This window comes from Peromyscus eremicus, chromosome 3, assembly GCF_949786415.1.
Source record: "Peromyscus eremicus chromosome 3, PerEre_H2_v1, whole genome shotgun sequence".
Classification (NCBI taxonomy): domain Eukaryota; kingdom Metazoa; phylum Chordata; class Mammalia; order Rodentia; family Cricetidae; genus Peromyscus; species Peromyscus eremicus.
The window spans coordinates 58,561,358-58,587,982 of NC_081418.1; the positions used below are offsets into that span (position 1 = coordinate 58,561,358).

The following is a 26,625-nucleotide window of genomic DNA, read 5'->3' on the forward strand; positions in this document are numbered from 1 at the left end:
TTCTCATCTGTTTTAATGGTATGTGATTCTTCTGTAATCTGGTGTCCCAGTTTGGGTTGGTTCAGAAATAGAGCTTGTCAGCTTGTGAGATGAAGAGAGGAACCACTTGTCTGGAGCGGGTGAATCACAGACTCAGAGAAGGCACCATTTTAAAGACAGCTTTATTCTTCAGCAGTGTAAGACGCCGTTTCTTTCTGAAATATTGGGCATGACAAGTGCTGCAACTCCATGTGCACGGGGGTTTGATGCTGTGCCGCTGGAGCCCTCTCTTCCTTTTTCTGGTCTGGATGATCTGTCTTTCAAAGATAGTGGTGTGCTGGAGGCTCTCACCATTGTTGTGTCTCAGCCTATCCAACTCTTTACACCTAGTAGTGTTAGTTTTATGAAATCAGGTGCATCAAGAAAACATTTGGTGGAAGAAACCATTGCTTGTTTTATATCATAGAGGTAAATTTGTAGTGAGGCAAGCTTGGTGGCTTCTAGGAGCCACAGTTGAATGAATACCCACAGCAACATTTTATAGACATGTTGAGCATGGTTACACAGGTATAAGGCACTACTTAGACCTCAGTCATCATCAGGGGGTATAGCTCAGGGGTAGAGCATTTGACTGCAGATCAAGAGGTCCCTGGTTCAAATCCAGGTGCCCCCTGCTATTCTATTATTCTTCTTATTTTTTTTTTTTTAGTTACTAAGGTCAAGTGCTGCAAATTCATTCTTTATTCTAATCCTAAATCTTAGGATACTCAGCTTCCTAAAATCTCAGAGAAATTTCGGAGTGATTTAAAACTGTGCCATTGAGTACCACAGGCCCAGAACTGCAAGTTCCTCCACCTCAAGCTTTTTATTTCACTTACCAAATTTAATTAAATTTTTTCCTTATAAAGTGTGTGTGTGTGTGTGTGTGTGTGTGTGTGTGTGTGTGTGTGTGTATTGGGCAAGGATATATATATATATATATATATATATATATATATATATATATATATATATGCCATAGGACAACTCAGATATTGTTTCTCAGGTGTCATTCCCTTTTTAGCTCTTTCTGGCCTAGAACTCACCAAGTAGGCGAGGCTGGCTAGTTAGTGAGCCCCAGGGATCAGTCTGCCTTCATCTTCCCAGAGCTGGTATCACAGCACATGCCACCACGCCCAGCTTTGTCATGTGGGTTCTGGGGACCAAACTATCCTTGCATAGCCTCAGGGGCTTGACCTATCTGAGGTATCCAGAGAATGAAGAAAAGACAAATACAGCGTCTTAGCTACTTTTCTATTGCTGCAGTAAAACAGCATGGCCAAGATAACATAACAGAAAACATTTAATTTGGCTTACATTTAATTTGACTACTCTAACCTTTTACAGGGTTAAAGTCCATGATGGCAAAGTGAAGAAATAGCCCAGAACTCACTATTGATCCACACACAACCTTGAAGCAGAGAGGTAACAAGTCTTTTTCTGTCCCTCCAGCCAGCTCCCAAATAATGACATGGAAGACGTTTTATTAATTATGAAAGCTCGGCCTATAGCTTGGTCCTGTTCCTAACTAGCTCTTATAACTTAAATTAACTCATTTATATTAATCTACGTTCTATCACATGGCGTGACCTCTCTCCCATCTTGTACCTCCTCTTTCCTCTCCGTGTCTCCTGGCATCTCCTGCATGCCTAGGTTCCTCCTCTTCTTCCTCTCTCTCCCTGGAAATCCCACTTACACCTCCTGCCTAGCTATTGCCCATTCAGCTTTTTAATTACACCAATCACAGCAATACACCTTCACACAGCATACAAATATCCCACAACAGAGAGACACACGACAGATAGGAGTCTTTTGAAACCTCAAGGCCCACTCCCAGTGTCAGATCTCCTCCAACAAAGTCACAGCTTCTAATCTTTCCTAAATGGTCCACCAACTGGGGACCACATATTCAAATATATGAGGGTCATTATTATTCAAAGCAGCACACCTAGCAATCACAATATCAGATAAAACAGATCATAGACAAAATGTATTGTTAGAAATAGTGTTACTTATCAAAATTAAAATGAACAATTCTCTGGGAAAATACTACAATGCTAAATTTCTATGCACAGGCCACCAAATACATAAAGGGAGAAATAGACAAACACATATTCTTGAGATTTTTATCACAGCTCAATAATCAACAGTTCAAAAGACAAATAGATGGTAATATATAAAAGGCATAAATAACACAATCAATATGCTTGGTTTAATCTCTAACTAGATCGTTACCACCCATATTAGAATATGAACACTCTTCTGAAGGAAATACCAAACATTTAAATGTTTCTTGCCACAAAATAAGTCTCAGAAAATCCTAGCAGGTATGTACAACCCCTGACCCACAATAGCTATGGATGAAACTCAACACAAAATAATAAGCCTACTTAAAACCTTAGCAGATTTTTTTTTTTACAATTTTTTGTAACTCCATTGTGTGGTGAACTTTATTACAATGTCAAAATTTTGGATACACCCATTACAGTCAACATCACAGTCTCTGAATATAGGACAAAATTTAAAAACTCATAACTTCTATAAGAACCTCATCATGGGAGATTCAGAAGTCTTTCTAGGTTACCTCATGGATGGAAAAAAAAAATCATAATGTAAATCAGAAACTATTTTCAATTCCAGCCATTTTTCATACGGGGAAATGGACAGCAGTTTACCACTGACTGAAGCTAGCTGTTTCGTGTGAGCAAGACAGCTGGCTTAGTCCACCAAAAGCCAACTCGGTGGACGGCCAGGAACCAAATGCCAAATATGCAGAAAGCTAAGCCCCTGAACACCGATTTACCGAACAACCGATCTGAATTACTGAGGCTTCAAATGCATTCCATTGCTACTGCATCCCTTATCTACATGCAGAGCTCATGCGGAATTGTTGAGATCAAACTAGAGCCACTTACGTGAAACTGACAGAATCACTTATGTCAACTGCTGACAGAACGAAGTCAGGAAGCCACGGCGATGAGGAGGGTGGGGGTTTCCTCACATATATTTGCTGATAACAACAATGGTCACAAAAGACGGCCAAGACCACAACCTTACTCAAAGGCCACAGCAACCTTGTAGGGAAAAGTACTTCTGCCAAGGACACCCACTCAGTAAGTGCCTGTTCCGAACTGGAATAACAACACTCCATTGATCCTTATTGATCCTTACAGCCAAGAACTAGCATTTCAAAACTGCTCTGCAACCTTGGTCATTTTAGCCAAAAAAAACACCTTTGCCTTCTCTTGCCTCCCTGAATTAATCCTGGTTTGTCATAGTAGCATACCCCAGACTACAACCCCTGTCATCTGGAGTAAAATTTTTAACATAGAGATATAGGGCTGGAGTAGAGGCAAGAACAGTCCAAAGGGTAACGGGTGGGTAGCAGTTTTTTCTGTAACTTTAACAAGTGGCCATTCAGAAAGTTTGCTATTGCTAGGCTGTTCTTAGTGACAGATGGCCCAGAATCTACAAATGCTGCACTAAGCCCAGACAGGAGGAGGACTTTACATGCTGGAAATCGTACCTTTCTTTTTTTTTTTTAAAGGTTTTAATTTGAGAGGATTTTAAGGCTTAGGGATCATGGGTCCCTGGCTTTGGGCCTAGGACTTACCCTGAGATGCTACTGGAGATGAGACTGAACTTTTCAGTTTGCCTTTTCCATGTTCCAGTCCTGTCCTTAGAGTATGAAGGAGGAAATTCCTTCAGCTGTGCTGAGCAGTAACGGCTAGTGGTGTCTGCTCCCTTGTTCCATCCAAGGCCGCATCCTGTGTTCTGGCGTGTGGGGATACAAAGCCAGTGGAGCTCATGTAGGCCAGAGTCACTAAAGAGGAACTACACTGGGGTGGCTGCAGGCATTTGGGGGAGCAGGGTCCAGGGCAGGGTGACCTCTGCTCCTGCTGTGGCTCCAAGCACCTGTTTCAAAGAGCAGTTGAAGCTCCACAACCTTCTCCTGTCTTGAGTTTTTCCAATATAATGTGCGGGAGCTCCTGCAGGAAGGAAAATGGGCCTCACAGTGCTCAGCCTGAGGCCTGCGCCTGCACCTCACAGACAGCAGAGCAAACGCATCCAGGGTTGGTGGGGCCCGCACTTAGTCCATACATCACACATGTATTTAAGCCTACTATTTGTCAGGAACTACTGGGGCTGCCACCACCAGCAGGCGAAACCAGCAAATAGTCACACAAAATATAATGACGCAGGTCAGTGTGGCTATGAACCCCTCGTGCCCTGGCCCTTCAGCCACTCAGGGTTGGGTTTGCGTGACTGCAGCCTATGAGAGAAACCGGTCGCCTCTTATCCACGCATCCCCACCTGGCACCTGCCCAGGACGCGCTCAGAAAGCGCCAGATGCTAGAAGGATCGCACAAGTGGATGGATGGTTGTTTGGGTGAACGGTTGTTTGCACCTGAGCATGCGCAGCCGCAAGCCTGACAGGACGTGGCGGCCTCCAAGCGGTCCCTGAACCTGAAGAGCTGGAGGTGCGAGGGGCGGAGCAATAAAGCGAGCCCCCGCCACACCCCCCTGGAGCCACGTCCCAGCCACGGAGCCCTCTGGGAAGTGTAGTCTGCGCCTGCGTTGTTCTCGCTGTGAGGCCGGGGGCTGCGGGCGGAAGCGGGACCACCCCCTCCCGCGATGCGAGGCGCGGGGCTGACCCAGGCGAGCCAACACTGCGGCTCCCCGCACGGCACGGCCCCCGGCCCCGCCTCCTGTCGTGCGGAGCTGGGCCGCTGTCCTCGAGGGTCTCGAGGGTCTCAGTGCAGCCTCCTGCCGGAGCCGCGCCGGAAGCTGGGTGGGCCGGGGAGTCGCGAAGCTGAGTTCCGCCATGGCGCTCCAGGTAAGGCGAGCCGTTGCGGACCGACGGACGCCTCGACCGGGCTTCTCGGTGCAACGCGGCCCCCTGGGCGACGGGCCTGAAAGGAGCCGTCACCGCCGACTTTGAGCTTGGGTGAGCCCAGCCAGACCGGCCAGATGCCCAGGATTCCCTGGCCAGAAGTCTAGGGTTCTCCCCTTCCCCCAGGAACACGGACCTGGAGCTTTCTTTTCTACCTGGAGAGCTCATTCCTTGGGCTTTTCAGTACAAGATATCATGAGAGGGTGTGCACGATCGAGGCCTGAGCGGTACTTGAGGGGTAACTAAATCTGACATTTACTTTTGTTAAGATGCGGAATCCCGGGGAATGGGGCCAAGAAAGTGGGGAGAAAGAAAACAGATCCAAGTTATGCTGGTAAAATGTGTCAATCCCAGAGCTGGAAGAAGAGCCCTATCTGCTGTTGTGGCCTAGGCACAGTTTGGGCAGGGTCGTAGGCTGTGAAGATGCCAGAGCAGTTGCTGCACTGCCTTCTGGGTAGACACCCAGAGTCAGATGTCCAATTTTGTTGCCCATGAGCTTTGGCCAGACTTCGGCAGCTGTGTTGGGGTGTTTAGAACAGCGTGTGGCTAGATATCACTAGTACCCCACAAGTATCTTGGGAGAAACAGTACGTAAGGTAAATGGGATGTTACCTGGCCCTGGAGTGTCCTTTGTAGCTTTAGCCGACAGGCAACCCAAGCACATTCCTCCACAGAAATGCTCACTGACCCCATCCTGGAGACTGCATATTTGGGTTTCTCGTTCTCAATCCAGAGGGAGTTGGACCGCGGATCTCTCAGACCTGATGTTCAAGGAAGGATGTAGCCTCATACTGTGTAGCTGCGTGGAGAAGATGGTCAGGCATGGTCTGTGGGAATGCAAGAAGGTGACAGTCTGATGGAAAGGGATCGGGAAGGCCTGCAATCTTTGTGTTCAGTTTGACTCCAAGAATCACAGGGGTGTGTGCACAGTTTGCAGGTGGTACAGGATCTGACCTGGTAGCCTGGGCCATGCTGGGGCAGTGGGGCTAGGCTGACAAAGACTGCAATAGACAGACCCATCCCGTGAGTGCTGAAACTGCAGTTTCTTACAGAGACAGACACGTAAAAGCAGTTTTTAGGAGGTCCATCATGGCAGCCATGAGAAGGAGGTTGGTCATCCACCGTGGTCCTAGTTAGCTCCAGAAGCTTTTCTTCTGATGAATGGGGGCAGCAGCCCAGATGGCAGGCCAGTGGTAGCTGTCTTCCTGAGTCAATCTCCCCATGCCCTCTCTCTCTTCCCCTCCTCTTCCCACTCCCTCACACACACTTTTCACTCTTTCTTCACTTTTTATTTTTATTTATTTATTATCTATCTATTTACTTATTTTGGAGACAGGGTTTCATGTGGCTGAATATGACCTTGAACTTTTGATCCTCCTACAACCACCTGGAATTATAGGCATGTGCCACTATATCTGGTTTGTGGTAGCACTGGGGGTCAGTCCCAGAACATGCTAGGCAAACACCTTACCATCTGACCAACATCTCCACTTCCATTTCTTCTGTTTGGGAAACCTCTGAAGGGAGCATCGGGAGTCACAGCAAGTTCTCATTCACATTTTATAAAAAAAACATTGTCAGTGAAGATTTCCTTTTGAGGCTAGGATGGAGAGAGGTCTGGAAAATAGCACACACAAAGGCCTAAAGGAGCCAGATATATTTAGCCTTGAGATAAAGAGCCTCACATCACCCCCCACCCAAGTCAGGAGTGGTGTTTAGAAGAGCCTGAGGTGGCAAGTCACACTCTGTAAATGGATATTAGGCAGACTAGTCTAGCACTTTATGTACTCCAGTGTTTATTCTAGACATTTTACCTATTCATTTTGTCTGTGTACTATCCCTATGAACCAGGACATGATCCACTATTACAGATGAGTTTGCTAAGGCTCAGATGGGCCAGCTGTTTCGCTGAAGTCTCCTAACTAATATGTTGTCATTCAGGGTACCTTAGATAGTTATGGCTCTCAAGAGGACCAACTTACCACTAAATGAACAAGAATGCTGGAGTTTGACAATAGCCTCCACATTTTGCCTGTTAGAAACTTAATTCCCAGTGTCATGTTCACGCTTTGTGGGGAAATCACTGGACTTGTTATTAATGGGCTATTGAGGGAGTAGCCTTGTTTAAAGGCCTTTCTGGCTTGCTTGCTTGCTTGCTTTGTTCACCATGTGATGTCCCCCATCACACTGTCATGGATTATATGATGTAGCAAGGAGGCCCGCAACCAGCATGGCCCCTTCACTTTGGACTTCCCAGAATCTGCAACTGTAAGAAATCAATCTATTGTCTTTATAACTCACCTCCTCTCAGGTGTTCTGTTACAGTAGTAGAAACAGACACGAATAGAGAGTAAACCAGTGAAAAATGGAGCTGACAAACTGAAAATGCATGAAGATACAGCTGTGGAATATCTGGCCACCTGTCTTCTTTGTATTTCTTTTTTTTTTTTTTTTGTTTTTTTTTGGTTTTTCGAGATAGGGTTTCTCTGTGTAGCTTTGCGCCTTTCCTGGGACTCACTTGGTAGTCCAGGCTGGCCTCGAACTCACAGAGATCCGCCTGGCTCTGCCTCCCAAGTGCTGGGATTAAAGGTGTGCGCCACCACCGCCCGGCTTCTTTGTATTTCTATATTAAAATACTTAACATGGAGCCAGGTGGTAGTGGTGCACGCCTTTAATCCCAGCACTCGGGAGGCAGAGACAGCCGAATCTCTAAGTTTAAAGCCAGCCTGGCCTGCACAATATGTTCCAGGACAGCCAGAGCTGAAATAATGAGACCCTCTCTTAAAAAGCAAACAACAGCTACAAAACAGATTTTTTTTTTTTCTTTCATGGTTCTGGCTGCTGAGAAATGCAAAATCAAGGGACCAGTGTCTGGCAAGGAAGCAGCATCTGGCAGTGGTTGCCTTGGTGTGTGGGTTGGCTGCTTTGTTGGTTGCTCAGACCAAACACTTACAGAAACACCTAATGGAGGCTGGGTTGATTGGCTCATGCTTTCGGAGAGTTCAGTCACGGTCATTTGACCCATGTAGTTGGGCAGACCATCTCGGCAGTAACACGTGTGTTCTCCAGGTCTTGATGATTGGGAGATAGGGGGTGTGACAGGAAGGAACCAGGAGTACTACATCCCCAAAGGACCCACCTCCAGTGACGTACTAGGTCCACTCTCTAGAGTTTCTATAACCTAAAATAGTTCAGCAGGCAGGGAAGAAGCTTTTAAAACATGAGCTTGTGTGGGCGGGGCTAGGGTGCTTCACATTCAGCCAGTAGCACTGTCATCCCACCGTGCAAGGCAGAGGGGCAGAAGAGCATGAGTAAACAGAGAAAGAAGAGGGCTGAACCCATCCTTTCATCAGAAATGACTCCCCGAGATAATGGTCTTAATCTATGCATGGCCCAGTCACTCTTGTGCTTAGAATGGACCCTGCATGGGAAGCCAAGGGCTAATGGAGATCTGTCTCCTAAGCACAGAGGTGCTGGACAAGCTTGACAGCTGGCAGCATGGCACTCTGGTAGCCTGAGCCACACTGCTATTTAGGAAGAGTTCTGCAGTGTAGGCCAGAGTATACACGTCATGTGGCTAAGGCCAGGGACCCATAAGAGTCCTTCCCTTTTGCTGGACTGCTATTCTGTGGGAGCACCCTTCCCTCCGGCAGGGTCTGTAACAGCTGACCAGGTTCCAGCTTTCAGGTTGGCAGGCCCCATTGGGTCATACCTCTCTGTTGCCATGACTTGGTCATTCTTTCCGATGACTGATCATTCCTGTTCCCTTAGCAGTCACAGTGAGAAGGTTGGATCATAAACAGGAACTTCCATTCTTTTGGCTCTCGGACCCCTTCTTGATGGTGAAACTTCCCTGATCCTCCGTGGTTGTCTGCTTAGTGCACCTGGGTGGTAGATGTTACTATGTCATAATTTGCATGATCTTTAAAGGACAGCAGCATCTGAACATGTTTAAACAGTAATTAAAATGTGTAAGCAAAACATGTATATTTGGTCTGTAGGAGGCATGTTTATGCCCATTTGTACCCTGAGCCTGTTGTCACAGACCTGGGGGTCTGTAGCTCACACATGAGGACTCAGCAGCTTCTTCCCGCTCTACCAGCCAGCCCCCATGGCTCCCAGGCATTGGCTGATAGGATACCAGAGAGAGAGGTGGAAGAGGGGCAGCCCCAGAAAGGACCAGAGGACACAGCTGTAGCAGAGATGCCAAAGGCAAGACTAGGAAGTGATGGGTTGAATACATGGGGGGTGGGGCACGGATTGTAAGGTGGCCAGGTGTAATGGGGTCCTATGGTGGCATCTCCAAGAGCATCTGAGACTTAGAGATGCCCATGAGGATTCAGGCTCAGCAGGTAGTTAGACTCACAGCTGTGTGTGGGAAAACATCTGACAAACTCAGCAGATAGCAAAGGCGCATGGAACCAGGTTAGAGGAAACTTGAGGGCACCTTCCAGGAGGCCTCCAGTGCAGGCACCAAGAAGCACTGAGCTCCCCCAGCATAATGGTGAATGACCCGTGTGGAATACCCACTGGGGGAAGCTTGCCAGAGACACTACACCCAGGATTGTTGCTGAGAACAGGTCACTCAGACCTTCTGCTGGCACCTGCCCCAGTGGCAGACACCTCAAAAGGAGATGTGTGTTCAGCACAAGCTGTATTGCACAGATTAGTCACTGTGTTAACCAATTAACCTGTAATTGGTTAGGTAGAAACCCTTTTGAGATGCACATTCCCAGGTGCCTGCCTGGGTCTACCTGGTGCTAGGCATTTTGAAGGGCAGCAGTGGCAGACCTGCCCCGTTGGCTCCTTAGTACAGAACCTAAGATTGTCCACATTTTATGTCTAGGAGGCCAATAAGAAATGCAAAATGGCTCCCTGCTAGAGGTTTGTGGAGTATCTGAGGTGTTCCTGGCAGGGCTCTAGGAGTATGAGCCTAGTGTATGCACAGTGGTAGCTGTCAGCTGTCAAGAATGGCAGCAGAGAGATGGCAGGGAGTGGGTGGTAAGGCTGCCAGTGAGTAGCAGAGACAGTTTCTAAAGTCACTGACTTAAATGCATGAAATAGGCAGTTGACTCTCCTCTGCTTTATTAGAAGTGTCCCCATTTTCTTTACAATTCCTTCTTACAGATCATACTTGTTTCTAACTTAGATGGATTCTTTCCATATTTACATTCTGTTTGTGTCACTTGCATGGTTAATTTCTGCCATAATCTAAGTTCATGCCTATCAGATGTCTATCGTTGTCTCAGTTTTCATGGCTGTTTTAAAGTCTACTGAATGATGACTTTTAATGAAACTAAGAGGTATTGTGTTCATCTTACAAAGCCATAAGGTATAGGAGGTGAGCCTAGCAGGTACAGGTGTGGAGTGTGGATGTGAAGAACTGTTTCCTAAAGCTCCGGGGTTCCTGGGTTTCTTGAGTTCCTAAAGACTATATTACAGGCTTTCAATGCTAAGTGGCAATAGTGGGGGGCGGGTAGGGAGCATGGTGAGATGAGGCCTCTAGATGGGGCCCCTAGAAGGACTCCGTGGCCATCACCTCCCACTGCATGCTTCTGCTGCATGCGCCTGGTGATGAGTGTCACAGCTTTTCACAGTGGAACTGACCACAGCTGGACTAGGGTTTGTGGCGAGTTGAAGCCTTGCAGGCAGGTGGGACAGGAAGAGTGAAGTTGAGTTCTGCCCAGCAGTGGAACCTGGACCAGATCGGAGTCTGCAGATCAGGGGCCCTGAGCACAGGTCAGGCCTGGAGTACCTGGCTCACCTGCTGCCTGCCTGGCAGGTGGAAAGGGGTTGATCTCCTTCAGACCTTCAGGGCTTTGTGAGGTTTTGTTGCTGCCCTCCCCCTGCTGTTTGGGGGTGTTTAATTTCTGATATAAATTATGTCATTCCTGCTGAAGAGCAGTAAGTGGGATTTTTCTTTGCTATGCAGGTTGATTAATTCTGGTCTAGAAATCTAAGGTGGAAAATGCTCCAAAAGGCAAAACTTTGGAGCACCGTGATGCCCTGTGTAGAGAAGTCCACATCTGAGCTCCTGTGATCATTTGCAGTCAGAATGCAGGCATACTAAAAACCCTGTAAAAGTTACCTTCACCTAGGTGTATAAAGAACAAAATATAAATGAATTTCTTGTTTAGATTTGAGGGCCATCTCTAAAATAATTCATTATGTACATGAGAACATTCAAAATCAAATATTCAAAATACATCTGACCCCAAGGATTTGGGGAAAAGAGTAGTAGACCTTGGTAATGAGCTGGTTTTCTTAGTAACTTGATGTCCCCCTCTCAGTGCCACGGTGCTGGAGTCCCAGGTCTCAGACAGTCACTTAGTAGCCGACACAGCAGATAGGGCTGCCTGGGTACTAAGGGACAGAGTTTCGTCTTTCCTAGTTACACCTGTGGTGACCTTGTTTCCAAAATGTTGCTGGTGGCACACCTTCCTGGGCACCCAGGCACTGTCCCAGTACCCGCTGCACTCAGGCCAGATCCCACCCATGTCTGCACTGCCCGCTCCTGGTGTTTACCAGGAGATGCATGTGGCTCCCTGAGCTAAGGGACAGTTTGGGTGGGCCATGTTGGCAGGGATGCAGCCAACCCCCCCGGAGACTGTGCCCACAGGTGCCCATCAGCTTCAAGGACTTGGCCGTGCGGTTCTCTGAAGAGGAGTGGCGCCTCCTGCAGGAGGGGCAGCGGGAGTTCTACAGAGACGTGATGCGGGAAAACTACGAGACGTTGGTGTCTGTGGGTGAGGTCCTGAGGCCTCCAGAGTGCGGGTTGCAGGGACAGAAGAGGGGAGCAGTAAAGGAGGCCAGGGTCTGTGCCCAGGGCCTGGAGTCTCCGTGAGACCCCAGGCTCCTCCAGGCCTTGGCCTCCTCATCTGTGAATTGAGTAGTTTGAGGGGAGTGCTCAGAGCCTGAGGCTGCCAGGGCCTCACTTTCCTTTGCTCATTTCTGTGAGCCAGAGTGGGGGTGTGTAAGCTTTAGGGGTGTCTGGTCTTTTGGATTTGGTGACCACACAAACATGAGTGGAAAGCCTTACGTAGATAAGCAGGCATCTGGGCCATCACATGACCGCGGGAGGGTAAAAGCCACTCTGTTCCCAGAGTAACTGCTCCTTCTTTCCCCAGGGACCTCTGAGCTGCTTCCTCTCTCTGCTTTCCTGTCACCCACAGAGCCTGGAGGAGCCACCGCAGGAGAGGGCCACCTCGATAAGGGACAGGAACCCCCACTGGAGCGCGGTTCCCAGGGTAGGTCCTCCCAGTGGACTTGGAGCACTTCCTCCTAGTCATGGTCTCAGCCCCTGGGTTCTGCCCCTCCAGTGACACTGACTTCAGCTATTTCAGTCCAGGCCTCCTTGAGGCTTGCCGCTCTTCCTCTGGGGGAGGCTCGTTGCATGTAGTCTAGTCCATGGAGAAATGCTCAGAATAAGACCTGAGGTCACATCGGGGAGAACCTCTGCCTTGGGCCCCACTCACCCCTACCCAGAGAAGCCTGCTGTTTAGACAGTAGAGGTGGCACATGGGGCCCGGAGTAAGTGAGGGAAGGGAGACGGCCAGATGGAGCCGCAGGACCCTTCAATATTGCTCTCAGTGGAAAGGAGACAAGAGGAACTGCTGGGTAACAGCGCAGAACCCTCTCTCTGAGCCATGTGCTCCCTTTCACTGCTCCATCTGGATTGAGAGGGTTCCCTGGAGAGCTGGGTGACCGAGCACAGGCTCACACACCTCTCCACAGGAGGGCAGCCCCAGCAGAGCCTACACCTCACCGCCTTAGTGCAGCTGGTGAAGGAGATTCCGGAGTTCTTGTTTGGAGAAGTGAAGGGCACTGAGGACTACTCCGAGAGTGGGAGCACCAGTCTGGATGGGGAGCGAGCGAGCCCTGAGGGTAAGTCACACAAGCTGCATGAGTGACCTCAGTACAGTGCACAGGGCTGTGCGTAGTTCCTTCCGGCTCAGCTCTTGACCTCTCTCTGTGCTCATCCTCTGAGCTTTTGGGACCTAGTGGGGGTGGGAACAGTTCATGCCTTCTCTCGGTGTTTCTATGTCCAGCCACCTGGTGATCCCCCCTGCTGCCTTGTACTTTGCATGGTGGTGAGCAGTGTGTTTGTCCCTGTTAAGCAGATGGGGAACAGGAGAGAAGCTGAGTTTTGTCCAGATAGCCAGTGGGTCCTAGATCCTACTGCCAGCCTTTCTCTTTCTGCCTCGCAAACTGTCTGTTCTTCCCCTCTCCCCCTGGTCCCCCTAGAACATGTCCCCTACCTTCTGCAGCCCTCTGCAGTTAGTGTTGGGTGACAGAGGAAGGGAGCAGAGGTATAGAGTGGCACTGACTGGGTGGGATGTGGCTTTGTACTCACTGCTCTGTGCTTTATCGGGACATGGCTGAGACATAAATCTTCAAGTTTCGGAGCTCAGCAATGACACTGAGTAGGCCACTGGCTCCTGGTTGTTGTTAGTGGCACAGGACAGGGAAAGCACTGACTGTGGTAATGTGAGGACAACTTACCAGCTGGCGTCTTCTCCATCTCCCAACAGTAGCTGGGGCTGTGGAAACTTACCCTCCCCGAGGCCTGCTTAGTTCTCTTCCGGAGAGCCCTGCAAGCCACCCCAGCCTGGCCACCACACCCACAGGCAGCTCATCTTCCAGTGGCCCTCCTGGAGACTGGGCACAAGAAAGCCCCCTGCCTACCAGTGAGTCTGACCCAATGTGCACAGGGACACCCCGCATTGTCAAGGCCTACCCCTAGACTCGGTCTTGGAACCCATACCCTCTTCACTTTCTCTGGCTCAGCTTCCTCTGTAGGTGACTGGAAACAAAGATCTCTGAATAATGAGAACACACTTGGCCTCTGGTCTGCAGACCAGGTGATTTGATGCTCAGTTCCAGATGGCCTGTCCCTGTGTTCATCACTGAGGACTGGATACACACACACAGAGCTCTGGGCAGTTCCTCATGTGCAAGCCAGGCAGATCACTCACCTCTGTGCCCTGGTTTGAGTCTCAGCTGCTTCGGCAGGGCTGGCAGCAGGGAAGCTGTGCCGGCCTCTGAAGTTCTCGGGGGTCTCAGTTTGTCTTCTACAATACTTCGAAACTGTACTTATCTGAATGTGTTGGTTTTTTATTTTTTGTTGTGAGCCTAGCCTTTAATGGCTGAGCCATCTCTCCAGCCCTGTTTGGTGTTTTAATTTAGAATATTTAAAGAAATAAAGATTAAAATGGACACTCCCCAAAAATGTACTCCAATTAGCCTATGGTTCCATGTGCCATCTGTCTTACAAGCCCACATAAGAAGCATGAGTACTTCCAGGAAATGGTGGGCTACACAGAGAAAAACTGTCTCTAAGGGAAAACAAAACGAAGCAATCAAAAAAAAACCAACAACAACCACACACACACACACACACACACACACACACACACACACACACACACACTAAAAAGGAAGAAAAAGCATGAGTATAAGCCTGAGCTGTGTTGTGGCTATAGGCTTCCTTAGCTGGGCCAGATTCAGAGACTGGGGTCAGGGAAAGGGTCTGGAAACATCCAGCATGAACGAGTCCTGGTATTTACAGCTAAACCAGAAGGAAACAGGATATAGCCTCCAGCCCTCCTGGAACAAGTCCTCCAAAGACAGCCCCAGCACGAGGCTAATTTTTAGGGTGTGGGTGACTCTCAGAGGGTTGGGGAGTTAGAGTGGTCTGTCCTCTTGGGGAGCAGATCTGGGGTGATCCCAGAGTCTAAGTCCCCCCTAACATGACTTTCTTTGTGTTTTGCAGTAGGAGCTACTGATAAGCCACTCTCCATAGAGAAGGAAAGCTTAGGAGCCTCGGGAGAGACTTCCATTCATTCCACTCGAAGCCTGGACCAGAGCAAGAGCCACCTAAGACAAGATAGAGGCGGCATAGGAACAGGTGAAAGGCTGGCTTTCCTGGGGCCGAGCGGTCCAGAGCTGAGTAGGGTCAGAGAAGGTCATGTCACTCTCATCTGCACTTCATGACAACCCTGTATGACAGCGGTTCTCAACCTTCCTAGTGCTGTGACCCTTTAATACAGTGCCTCACGTTATGGTGACCCCCAGCCATGAAGTTATTTCATTGCTACTTCATAATTATAATTTTGCTATTGTTATAAATCATAATGTAAATATCCGATATGTGCCCCTGAAGGGGTCATGGCCCACAGGTTGAGAACCACAGCTGTAAGATAAGCTTTGTGTGTATGTATGGGTGATGCCCAGCTGCCCAGAGATGGTGGGGTTAGCTGAGGGTCTCGTGCTGCCTGTCGGGACTACACTGACTTAGCTGCCTTGTATGTGCGTAGGAACCTCTCCTGAGAACAGTCCCTTGCAAGGCCTCATCAACTGTCTGAAGGAAATCCTTGTGCCCGGGCCGCAGCACCGTGGGACAGCCGCAGACTTGCCAGCTTCTCTGCCTGGCCTGAGTGTGCTGAAGCAGAGCAGAGCTGAGGTGGAGCCAGGGAGCCTGCCCTGCCCGGGTGAGTCCCTGGGCACCTGGCCTGCTCAGGCCAAAGTCTCCACAGTCCCTGGAAAGTTCAAATTGCCATTCATAGCTCTTGCTGTGTTCCATGCCATCTCCCATGAGATGACCACTTTGGGTGCTCCTGTGTCCCTGGGGTCAGCTGTCTGAAGCCCAGTGGCTTTCAAGGATAGCAGCAGCAGACTTTGTCCCGTTCTCCTCACTGTTCTTTTTTTTTTTAAGATTTATTTATTTATTATGTATACAGTGTTCTGTCTGCATGTATGCCTGCAGGCCAGAAGAGGGCACCAGATCTCATCACGGATGGTTGTGAGCCACCATGTGGTTGCTGGGAATTGAACTCAGGACCTCTGGAAGAGCAGTCAGTGCTCTTAACCACTGAGCCATCTCTCCAGCCCCCTCTCTCTGCTCCTTCTAATGTGGGACTCTGAGGAGTACTTTAGGGCTCAAATGTCACTTTCTGTTGACATGAATGAGGTGTCAGTGGACACTGAAGTCTGCCTGAGGTTGCCCCTCAAAAGGCAGCCTTTGATCTTTGGTCTTGCATCTGTAGAGGAGAGCTGCTCCATCCTCTGGGTTGGGTGAACTTAACTACAGAATTCCTCTCATGGGTATGAACATTCCATGTGTATGTCAACCTTGAAGCTAAGTTGTACTCAGAACTCAGAAATTGCCAGCCCACCCTCTTCGATTTGCACCCCGAGTGACAGCTGTGTGTAGGTGCTGCCCACCTGGAAGGTTTACAGGTCCTGGTTTCTGACCCTGTGCTGCTCAAACTGCACCCCAGGACAGTCCTTGTCTGTCTGTCAGAAGACTGAGGTCGCTGAACTTAAGTGAAACATATGTCTTTTCCCTTAGTGAAGACAGAGGCAATATCCGGGGATTGTCCCCTTCAGGGCCTGCTGAACTGTCTGAAGGAGATCCCAGAAGCCCCAGACAGGCGTCCCAGCCCCTCAGGAGCAGGGGACCTGCAGCTGCAGGAAGATCCAGGGAAAAGGAATTCTGGAGGTAAAGGCCATTCGCTAGATTAGTGGTGGGGGAGCTAGATGTAATGTCTTTGGTTTCCCTGCTCTGAGTACAGCTGTGTGTGACCCTTCACAACAAAATTGATGTCCTGTGTCAGCATGTTGGTCCGACAACCCCGTGCTGGACCTCATCACTCTGTACAAGAGCAGAGCATGTGGGAGACCCTTAGTCAGCTTCATAATTTTCCAAACTGGCTCTTGTTATAGGAGGTAAAAGAGCTAGAACAACTTTCTAGAAAGGATATTGGGGTGGGAGAGGGAAATGGAACAGAAGGCAGGAGGTGTAGCACAGTAGACCGTAATTGTGACTGGGGATTGCTGCCGTCCTGTGTTCAGGCAGCGGGTATGGCTGGAGGATGGGTTTCCCAGCATGCGTGTTTGCACCAGGGATATTTGTCAGCTCATCAATAAGCTTGTGTTCCCGAGAGCACAACCTTGAGAGGGTGGGGCTGAATAGGCCTGAAGCATGAGGAGCAAGTTCTAATTTGTTGCTGACCAGGGAGGGGTTCACTTTAACATCCCTTAGAAAGCTCCTGAGCACCCCAAAGGTGGTAGAGATGTTATTTGGATCTGTGCTTGGCATTGAGAGGTGATCATATCCAGAGCTAGTGACTGCTGTGTAGGCAGAGGGACCTTGGAAGTCCCTCCGAACCCTATAAAGTGGAGCTCTTAGGACTTAGGTTGAGTCTAAGCCTGTAACCAGGGCTTCCCAGCACTCACCTTTCCCACAGGGATGAGATGCCCCCAGACTCCTCCTCTCCGCCGTAGTCAAGGAGCTGGAAGTATGCTTGCCGTGGTGAAGGTAGAAGATGGCTGGGTCCAGAGTCCCCCAGTGCCAACATCTTGCCAGCTTAGCAGGCAAGGCCACGGTCCCTATTTCACTGGAGATAGCAGAGAGGTCCGTGTGCCCCGCTGGGGCCCCATGACTCTCGGTAAGTTCTGGGTTCCAAAGCCCACAGGGAAGTACCTGCTTCTCTTTCGGCCAAGGAGCCTTTCCCCTGCCTCTCCTCCCAAGCTGTTCCATCTTAATTCATGTTCTCAGTCCAGGCCCATGCTCATGCACCCTCTGGTTTCAGGACCTTCTTTTTGCAGTGAGGTTGTGGCTGTGGAAGCTGGCCACGGCATGCATGTGGCTATCTCACCCTTCTCCTCAGAGCTGGGGACAGCTTCATTCCTTCTGTAGAAGCAGAAAATGCATTCAAAGTTCCTCATTGGAGGATCTCCTGCTTAGCAGATCGCTGGAGCCTGCTGTAGAAGTCAGGCTGTGGGCCACCCAGCCAGCCAAAGGCCAAGCTGGGGTCTGACAAGCAGGCCAGAGCCCAGCAAGAGGAGATGACAAGGTGGCCTCTCTTGTCCAGCCGGCAGGGCCTCAAGCTCACCCCTAGAAGCTCTGGAGGCCTGTCTGAAGGGCATTCCTCCAGGCGGGTCATCACCTCTTCAGCCGCTAGCCACCTCATGGTCCAGAAGTCCCCAGCCAGGAGATGCTGGTTCTCAGAGACTTGAGCTACAGCCACAAGGATCTCAGAGTGCAGGTACTGGGGCCCAGGCTGACAGCTATTCCTGTGCATACAGTGGGAAGGTGCTGAGGACCATCTGCTCATCCTCTCTGGGCCTCCTCCTCCTCGAGCATGTGCCCTTCTTTCCTAACCCCTGCTTCATGCCTTCCCCCAAATAGCTATCCAGGTTTGGTGAGGGCCACATTTTCCCCACCCACTTCCCTCCTCTGAGGTCTTCTTATTCCCAAGACCGTATGGGGGAGGGGGGGTAGACTTTTCATCAGTGCCTTGGGAAAGAAACCCTGGAAGGGGAAGGGGCTCCCTGGGCTGGGTCTTCAGGTGCCATATACTCTAAGGCTCAAGGACTTCTCCAGCATGCTCTGCCTTGACCCAATTATACTTCTCTCTGCAGATGCTTCGAGAGAGCCACTTCTGCCTCTGAGCTTGCGGGGCTGCATGAGAGAGGGACCTGGGATTCAGTCCTCTGGCTCCCAGGGTACCCCTACCAGCTTCTCCTCAGCCAGCAGCAGTGATGGGGATCTGGATTTCAGGAGCCCCAGGAGCAGTCAGGGGCAACGGCTTGGGAAAGGTGAGCTGGTCCAGCCTGAGGTTGGAGTCCTCTGGGAAGGAATACATTGGTCCTTGTCCACTATTATCTCTGCCTCAGTGCCAGAAGAACTGGGTGTACCAAAGCAGAAACACACCCAGGACTTGTCTTGGGAAGTGAGAGGGGTCTGTTGGAGTAGCTTGGCTCAGAAAGGATAGGACAATGGCTGGCAATGTGTCCTTAATCTCCTTTACGCTAAACCCTTCCCTGTTGCAGACAAAAAGAAGTGTCTGTAGTACTAAATGACCTCCAGCTGAGGGGACAGTGCGGATCTTAGAAAACCACCTACAGAACTGTACTCCCTAATCTGTGCCTCCCTGGGCCCTGCCAAAGGAAGTCACTCTTGGAGACTTTGGGGTCTTCTGGAGCTCTCTCAGCATCCCCCTTTGACTTTTCTCTTGGAACCATCATGTCTGTCTTGTCCTGTGGGTGGATACCCAGTGCATCTGCCCAACTATGCCCTGGCCACGTCCATTGTTAAAGGCCTGGCAACATAAATTGACATCTGCCTCAGTGGCGTGGCACCAGCAGCCCAGAGTGACTCATTCTAGTTTACCCTGATGAGTTAAACGAGTTTACCTGATGTTCTTCAGGTACCATGGATGACTGTCAACAGTGATTTTCTCAGAGTCCCTAAGCCCACACCCACCAAGTTCCTGATTTATATGGCTCTCAGTGTACAGCAGAGTCAGTGTAAAGCTGGGCTTCGAGTGCTGTTGCCCGTTGTTAAAGCAGCAGAGCTGAATACAGGCACAGACAGCAGGAGGCACAGACAGAGCCAGACGCTGGGCAAGTCGCACATTCATGTGTACCCTGCTCTTACCCTGATCTGAGATTCTGTCGGTCTTGCCAAACACTGCCTAATTGGGGGCAGGATGGCTTACTTTGCTCTTGTCTGGCACATAGAAGAGCTAAGTGACATTTTGCTGCATGTTGGAGTTACTCTTGTAGCATTTGGGAGAATGCTTTCATTATAGAGCCTGCTTTCTCTTTTCTGAATCCTACTGAGGAAACACCCCCCCAATATAGAACTCAAGTGCCCCTCAGTTTTCATTGCCCTTCCATGTGTACCATGGCATACATGTGGTCAGAGGACAACTTGCAAGAGTCAGTTCTCAATTTTCCAACACCGTATATGTTCTGGAGCTCAAACTCAAGTGTGTTTGGTGCCAAGCACCTTTGCTGATGTGGTTTGTACTTCCGTGCTGTGCTATGCTATGCTATGCTATACCAACCCCACGTGGTCGTCTCTTGCTTATAATCTCTGCCTGCTTCCAGAGTAGACAGCAGGTGCCTCGTGGCCTCATGACTAGTACTGTCTGCTTACCTTATCCCTCTAGAATTTTACACCGTCTAGTTCCTGTTATTTGCACAAGACTCTGTCAGTAGGAGTACTAGCTTTGAAATGTATCTGAAACCTATCGAGAATTAGACCTCCTGTGCCCAGATGTGATACTGAGAGGCAAGAAGGCCTGCATCATTGCCCTCCTTGGAAGGGTAAAAGAAGACACACTGGTTGTTAGGGTGTCCTGCACACTAAGCAGGCAGCAGCATCACTCCTTGACATGGTGACAGCTCTTGTGCTAAACTAGACGCCTGTGACTAGACTATCTCATTCCAGCCCCCAAGGCAGACTTCTATGTAGGCTTCTTCCAGGGCAGCCTGAGCAGGGCTACCCCAGGCCAAGGCTGACAAGTGCTTGGAGCCAGGTCTTCATCTGGGGCCCTGAGCTACCTGGACACATCCTGTATTCTGTGCCTCCTTCCTCTGCCCTAATCAGGGCAGAAGAGACGGCTCCAGGGATTCACAGAGCACTGGCTACCCATCCAAGACTGTTCATGTTTGACTACAGGATATCTACCAGGACACTCTCCACTCCAAGGCCTGGAGAACTGTCTAAGAGAGATCCCTATTCCCAGGCCACAGGCTGCCTGGCCTTGCTCCGTGGCTGCAGACAGGGGGTCGAAGAGAACAGAGCCCAGGACCTGGACTGCAGACACAGAAGGTAACAAATGGCGTTTCTAGATAGCTGGGGGAAGAGCAATCCCTCCTGCACTGTGGCTTTGGCAGCAGGGTAGCGGCCCTCGGGCCAGATCTCAGCTGAGCTGAGAGGATGCTCTGGGCAGAGGCTGGGGGCAGAAAGTCAGCTGGCCTAGTCTCTCCCCGACTCGTGCAGACTCACAGTCAGAGTCCAGGACGTGGAGGCCCAGCACCACTGTCTGCTGCTCCACTGAGCCAGAGCTTTGCTGACCGGTGTCTCTGTTGTGACTGTGTCGTCCCTTGTCTGGACACTGAGTTGTTCACCTCCTGGGATTCCGTGTTGCGTGGGTTGGGAGTAGAGAGGCCCCAGGGGTTTGGGCTGCTATAGTGACCTGAAGCTTGTGTGCTGAAAGCCATTCTGTGGTAGTATGAGGTCTCGTAGGGCTGTCAGAACTCTTCTCATTAAAACAGGACCGAGGGGCGAGGCCTGTGAGCCACCCCACCTTGGACAGGGTCGGGGAGAGGTGCCCAGCAGGAGTCTACGTCTAGGCAGTCCACAGACCTGCCCCCCCACCTGCCACCAAGTGACTGCCAGGCCAGGACCGTGGCAATGGCCAAAAGATGGTGAGCCGCCTTCTGTGTTTACACCAGAGTTTCCCTCTAGTTAGTTTTTGCCAAGGCGATAGCCTTCCCTCCTCTGTTTTTCTGTTCCTTCCCTACTTTCCTGCCCTTGCACGGAATATAGACGTGGACCCAACAGAGTGGACTAAGAAAGAACGGGATGTTTGCTTTCCTTGGGGTGTCTGAAGTGGAGACGCTGCTGGGATGGAAGGGCACCCTGTACACACTGTTGACTACAGGCAGCTCCAGCAGGACCATTCTAGTCTCCAGGGGGTGGAAGGATGACTTCGCTCACCAGTGGTCCTCACTAAACTCTTGCATAGTGCTGGGTAGAGGGTCTGCTAAGTTGTGGGTTGCAGTCTACCCAATGGGAAGGGCTGCCTCGCATGCAAGACTCAGGACCTAACTGGAACCTGACCAGGAGCTTCTAGGGCCTTGGAACTCCGGAAAGTTCCCCAGCTCACTTGTCTGGGGACATGGCTAGCCTCTGGGTTTGTTTCTCTCTACCTATGACCAGAAAGTAAATTGTTCAGGGTCCACCAGAGCCCAAGTGGGCTGTGGCTGAGCGGGGAAAAGATGCATCCTAAGTGCCTGGCCACCAAAACTGTGCTGTCAGGAACTGGGCAGTGAACTCTTTTCTCCTTTGTTTAGAGACAGCCACCATGCCCTCCCCTCTACACTGCCTGGAGAGCTCTCTGAGGGGGATCTTGCCCGTGAGACCCCTGCGTTTCACCTGCGTGACTGGTCCTGACCCCAGTCCCAGCCCCTGCTCCAGCTCCAGCTTCAGCAGCTCTGATGGAGAAGACCTAAGGCCAGAGCCTGCTTTCTGGCAGCCACCCCTCCAGAGTGAGTCTGCTGGCATGGGGGTGGTGGTGGCAGTGAGCTGCTCTCCGAGGTGCCTGTCAGGACTCTGATGCTAGCTCACTTACGACACAGAGAAAGACCACCTCCCCTCCGGCAAGGGTCCTGTCCCTCTGTGCCCTGTCCCTGGAACATTCCCAGGAGTCAACAACAATAGCTGTCTTGCTGAAGACCCTGACAGAACAGAGTCCAGGGACTGCAGCAGCCTCAGTACAGGTAAGTCTGGAGTCTCTGGATGACAGCAGCATGTCCCCATGGTCCAAAGGTCCAGACTTCATTCTCTGGGTTTGGTTGTCATTCTGCTGGCTCTCCTTAAAACATCCCCATAATTTGTTGTGCTTTAGATCCTGTGAGGGAAGCTGAGCCCAGGGCTGTGTTCTGTAAGGAAATCTGGGTAAACCACTGAATGATATGTATATATTATCTGCATATATGCTCATTAATACATGCATACATGCATATATATATATGCATACACATATATACACCATATAGTTAATATCCAGTAACATTTTTAAAACTTGGCAATTAACAAAGAAAATATCAACAGTGATCTTTTTCAGTGGTAAAGCACTTGTCTAACATGCGTGAGGCTGGGTCTGATCATACACAGTGAGAACAGAACTTCTTGGAATTGCCCAGAAGTCTAGAAATGACACCGGGTATTACAAGCCGCTTTACTCTCCACCTGAGCTGTGACCCAGACTTTGTTCCTAACAGGAAGAGCAGAAGGGACAGGAGTCAAGACCCAGTCACCCAGAAGAGAAGGAGCTGCAGAGCACACATGCCAGCCTGGCCCTGTCAGCAGCGCTGAAGTAAAAGGAGGAGGAGAACGAGGAGGTAGGGGCCAGGGAATTGTCTTCGGAAGCTGCTGCTCCTAGGCCTTGGCTACTACCTATGTAGGACTCAGGATGAGCCACACTCACATTTCCTTACAAGTTGCTGAGGATTTACAGGAAATGGCAGAGGGGTTCCCACATGCCCCAGCAGGCCGGCCCACCAGTGTTAGGCTTCCCAGCGTCTTGCACCTGATTTAATCACTGTTTAAAAGTTGCACATTTGTCATTGGGGGGAGGGTGGGATTGGGGGTGTGGCTCCATGAAGACAGCCCCATGTGGAGTGGTACTGCCAGAACTGTCCTTGTCCCAAGTGCTTGATGCTCTTTCTGCAGAGGCAACTGGGTGCCCATGGCCTGCCTCTCAGCTGGAAGAAAGGCCTGAGCCCAAGGGTGCTGAAGACACCAGTGACCTGGAGCCTGGACATGGGCAACCCAGTGCCACAGGTGAGCTGGTGGCTTCTCCAGCATTTGCTGCGCTTTAGTGGCCTCTGGGAAAATCAGAACCCAGGTCCCAGCCTAAGGAAGTAAGCATGCTCCAAGTTCATCATTTGGGTTATGGGTAGGAAAATCTTATACTGAAGCCACTCAGGTACGTGGTTCACTTTACTTCAGGGTTTTTATAAAAGCCCACAGGCCCTCCTTTTAGAGGCATTGAGAAGCATCTGGAGTCCAAGTTCGGGTTTGAGGGAACTGAACCTCAACACTGTTGAGTGGCCTGGCTGGGGTCCTGCACAAAGCATGGGCTTCCCATCGCCTTGTTCAGGGACCCACAGTGACAACAGGCAGGGTGACGCATCTGTACCCGGAGCCGTGCTTGGAAAGCACCACAGGTTTGCAGGATGCAGGGGTCTGTGCCGCCATCCTTGCTGGCTTGTGTGTGTGTGTGTGTGTACGCGCGCGCGTGCGCGCGTGTGCTGGGCACCTTCTTTGCCTGTGAGCTTTGACTCCTCCGAGAGTGCAAGGTTTTGTTAAGAGCCCTGGCTGCCCTCCCTCAGATGAAGCATCAGGCCACATTCTTACTTTGTTTTGTGATGTTTAGTTGTTAGTCTTCGCTTGAGATAAGGTTTCAAAAGTCTTGTGGGAGACAAGTAACCTAGGCCACTTGGAACGTGTGGTCCTCCTGCTTCAATTTCAGATCCTTGCTTTAATTCAAGAACTTAGTGAGACAGGGTGTGGGTCCTTGGGCCACTTGGGCCATCACCTGTCCTTCCCTGTCTGCAGCCCTAAAGGTTCTGAGAAGAAAAGGGCAGAGCCTTGACTGGGCTTTAGTAAACACAGCCCCCTCTTCCGTTCTGGTGAGTGGGTGAAGAATGGCAGGGACCTTGACTAGCACCACGTTGCCTGGGTGAGACCCACTCCAAGGGATGTAGGACTGAAGAGTTAATTAGATGTTTTGGGGGGTCAGAGGGGAGGAACCTAAGATTAAAATTCTCTGAAAGCCAGGCCTTATGGGGGCAGGATACTGAATACACTACGGAGGTCTCTGGGGCCAGAGAGAAGGCCCTTACAACCTAAGTACTCTTACCCATTGTTTCTCTGGTTTCAGCCAGGACTCAAGGAAAGCTGCTCTCTGGGGACCCTCCGGAGCCACCTAGCAAGTCTCCCCTTCCCACAACTGTCTTGTCAAAGTGGCCACCTACTTCTTTCCAGACACCATGCCCCTGTGGCAGATTCCTGCAGCAGGAGCTGCACAGCCTTGGTACTGCCCTCACGGACAAGCTGGATCAGCTTGCATCAGCCTTGGCAGGCCTGACTCAGGAAGTGGCCACCATGAGGACCCAGATGGACCGGCTGAGAAGGCGCCCACAGAGCCTTGGACCAAAAGGCCAGGCTTCCTGGCGGTTGACCCTCCCCCGGAGACCTCGCTGGGCCAACAGACTGGACCACAGACACCTACCCTACTGGAGGCAGAAGGGCCCCAGCAGGCCCAGACCAAAGATCCTGCGGGCCCAGGCAGAAGGCTGCAAGGCTGGGGACCGCCCAGGACTCTCTAGAGGAAAGGGCAGTTTGGTGCCTCAGCTGCCTCCAGACGGTTCCTTGGGAGAATCTTCCAGGCCCGTGGGTAGCTCATCCCAGCAGATCTCCTCAGCACCTGGAGGCCACACTGTGCTGACTGCACACCCCCTTCTGGAACACACCGGATGCCACCAGAATTCCCCCTCCCCTTCAGTGCCTACTGCCTTGGTCCCCCTTGTGGCCTCACCAGCAACCAGTGCAGACACAGAACCTCAGGCTGCTGGAGTGGCAGCAACCAGCATTCCAAACCAGCACAAGGAACCTAACAGCCGGCTAGGGGGAGCCCTCAGCAAAGACCTCTGGGGAGGGGACCACAGGGATCCGAGGTGGGGGGCCCATTAACTGTACTGTCCCTTTGCTCAGGCTTGCTGAGGATGCTGGGTGGCCAGGATGCCTGGTAGGACCCTCTGGGGTAAAACCATCGCAGGCTGCCTGCTTCCCCAGGGGTTGTATCTTCCTTACCTGCTCAGCGGCCCTCTGGTCACTGCTGCAAGTCTGGCCCTTTGCCTCTGCTGTGCCAGGCCCCCATGTCTGCACAGAGCCACTATAGAGGCTTTCCTCAGCCATACCTCCGGCTTTCTTGGCTCAGGTTCAGTCAGCCAGTTGTTCTTCCTCCTTAGCAGAGCCATCTAGGTTCCAGGTGGGTGTCATGCATACCACATATGCACAGAGCCAGCTGCAGAGGGCACCATGAAGGCACCTTAATTTCCTGCTCCTGATCTCAAGGACACTAAAAGGCCAGTCTTTGTCTGTCTAGAGTGAATATTCACAGATCTCATTTAGGGAGAGCCTGGCCTGTGGTCTAAGCTGAACTGACCCACATGGATTCTAAAATTAAATATATTAGCTGCTAAGAAAAGGCCATTTGGCTTCGATGGAAGAGTGCTCAGAGGGGACGGCATTCGGGCATGGTTGCCTGGATTGTCACCAGTACAGTGAGAACTAGGCAGCTTACGTTTCCCTCTTACACACACACACACACACACACACACACACACACACACACACCCACCTCAAGAGAGCTGAGCATGTGCAGTGAGGCTGGGCACAGAATGCCACAGGGTTCCTGGGGAGAGTACTGCACATGTGCCACTCTCCCAGGCTGTGTATAGAGTGTCACAGACTTAGTCTGGGCAGCTTAAATCAGGGGTCCCAAATCAAGGTCTTGTCAGGGTTGCTTCTGCAGAGGGTATCTGGTTCCATTGGAGGCTGTCTTCATGCTCATGGTATCTTCTATGAGTCTCTTCTCCAAATGCCCCTCCTGCCAGGACACAGGATGTTTTGGTTGGCACTCATTCTCATTCGAACTCATCTTCACTAAAGACTCTAAGGAACGTCACATTCTGAAGTGCCAGGGGGCACAGCATGGTCAGCCTTTCGACATTATGACAAAGTGTTGTCATCTAGAAAGTTCACATTCAAGAACCAGACAGTTGAGATTAAAAACAAACAAACAAACAAAAACTCCTGTTTTAAATCCGTTTACAGGTTTGTGTTGGGTTGCATGTGTAGCATTTCTCAGCTATGTGCAGGTTGGACGTGCCTGTTAGGGTTAAACCTTCAGCATATAATCGAGGAGGAAGGCACCATCTAGCTCATAGTACACTAAGGCCTGGGCCACTCTTGGGTTTAGCCTGGCTGACTAGATGTCGCTCCATCTGCTTCTGCCCTGGTGAGATGCTTGGTAATGTACCACAGCTAGCCATCCACATTTACTCACCTCGTCCTTCGGAGTTGATCTGAATTCCTTTTGAACCTGAGGACTTTTCAGGAGCTG

The 26,625-nt window shown here is 50.6% G+C and overlaps 1 protein-coding gene and 1 non-coding gene across 4 annotated transcripts; both read left to right on the forward strand.

Moving 5' to 3' along the window:
• The first annotated feature begins 580 nt into the window (after window positions 1–580).
• Window positions 581–652, forward strand: Trnac-gca (transfer RNA cysteine (anticodon GCA)). The gene has a single exon. It is a non-coding gene; the product is annotated as a tRNA-Cys (tRNA).
• A 3,994-nt stretch (window positions 653–4,646) lies between these two features.
• Window positions 4,647–26,312, forward strand: Krba1 (KRAB-A domain containing 1). 3 transcript variants are annotated; one of them, XM_059257694.1, is made up of 17 exons: window positions 4,647–4,855; window positions 12,040–12,159; window positions 12,647–12,796; window positions 13,444–13,599; window positions 14,685–14,819; window positions 15,229–15,402; window positions 16,263–16,412; window positions 17,161–17,361; window positions 17,788–17,961; window positions 18,338–18,514; window positions 20,385–20,537; window positions 20,984–21,136; window positions 21,785–21,979; window positions 22,070–22,210; window positions 22,715–22,834; window positions 23,166–23,276; window positions 24,379–26,312. In XM_059257694.1, exons 1-17 carry the CDS (start codon window positions 4,654–4,656, stop codon window positions 25,188–25,190), a joined length of 3,324 nt encoding a protein of 1,107 aa, XP_059113677.1. In that variant the 5' UTR covers window positions 4,647–4,653; the 3' UTR covers window positions 25,191–26,312. The 3 variants fall into 3 exon arrangements, with proteins under 3 accessions (XP_059113677.1, XP_059113675.1, XP_059113676.1); XM_059257692.1 differs by lacking the exon at window positions 4,647–4,855 and adding an exon at window positions 7,672–11,658; XM_059257693.1 differs by lacking the exon at window positions 4,647–4,855 and adding an exon at window positions 7,672–11,658 and having other exon boundaries at window positions 13,447–13,599.
• The last annotated feature ends 313 nt before the right edge of the window (window positions 26,313–26,625 follow it).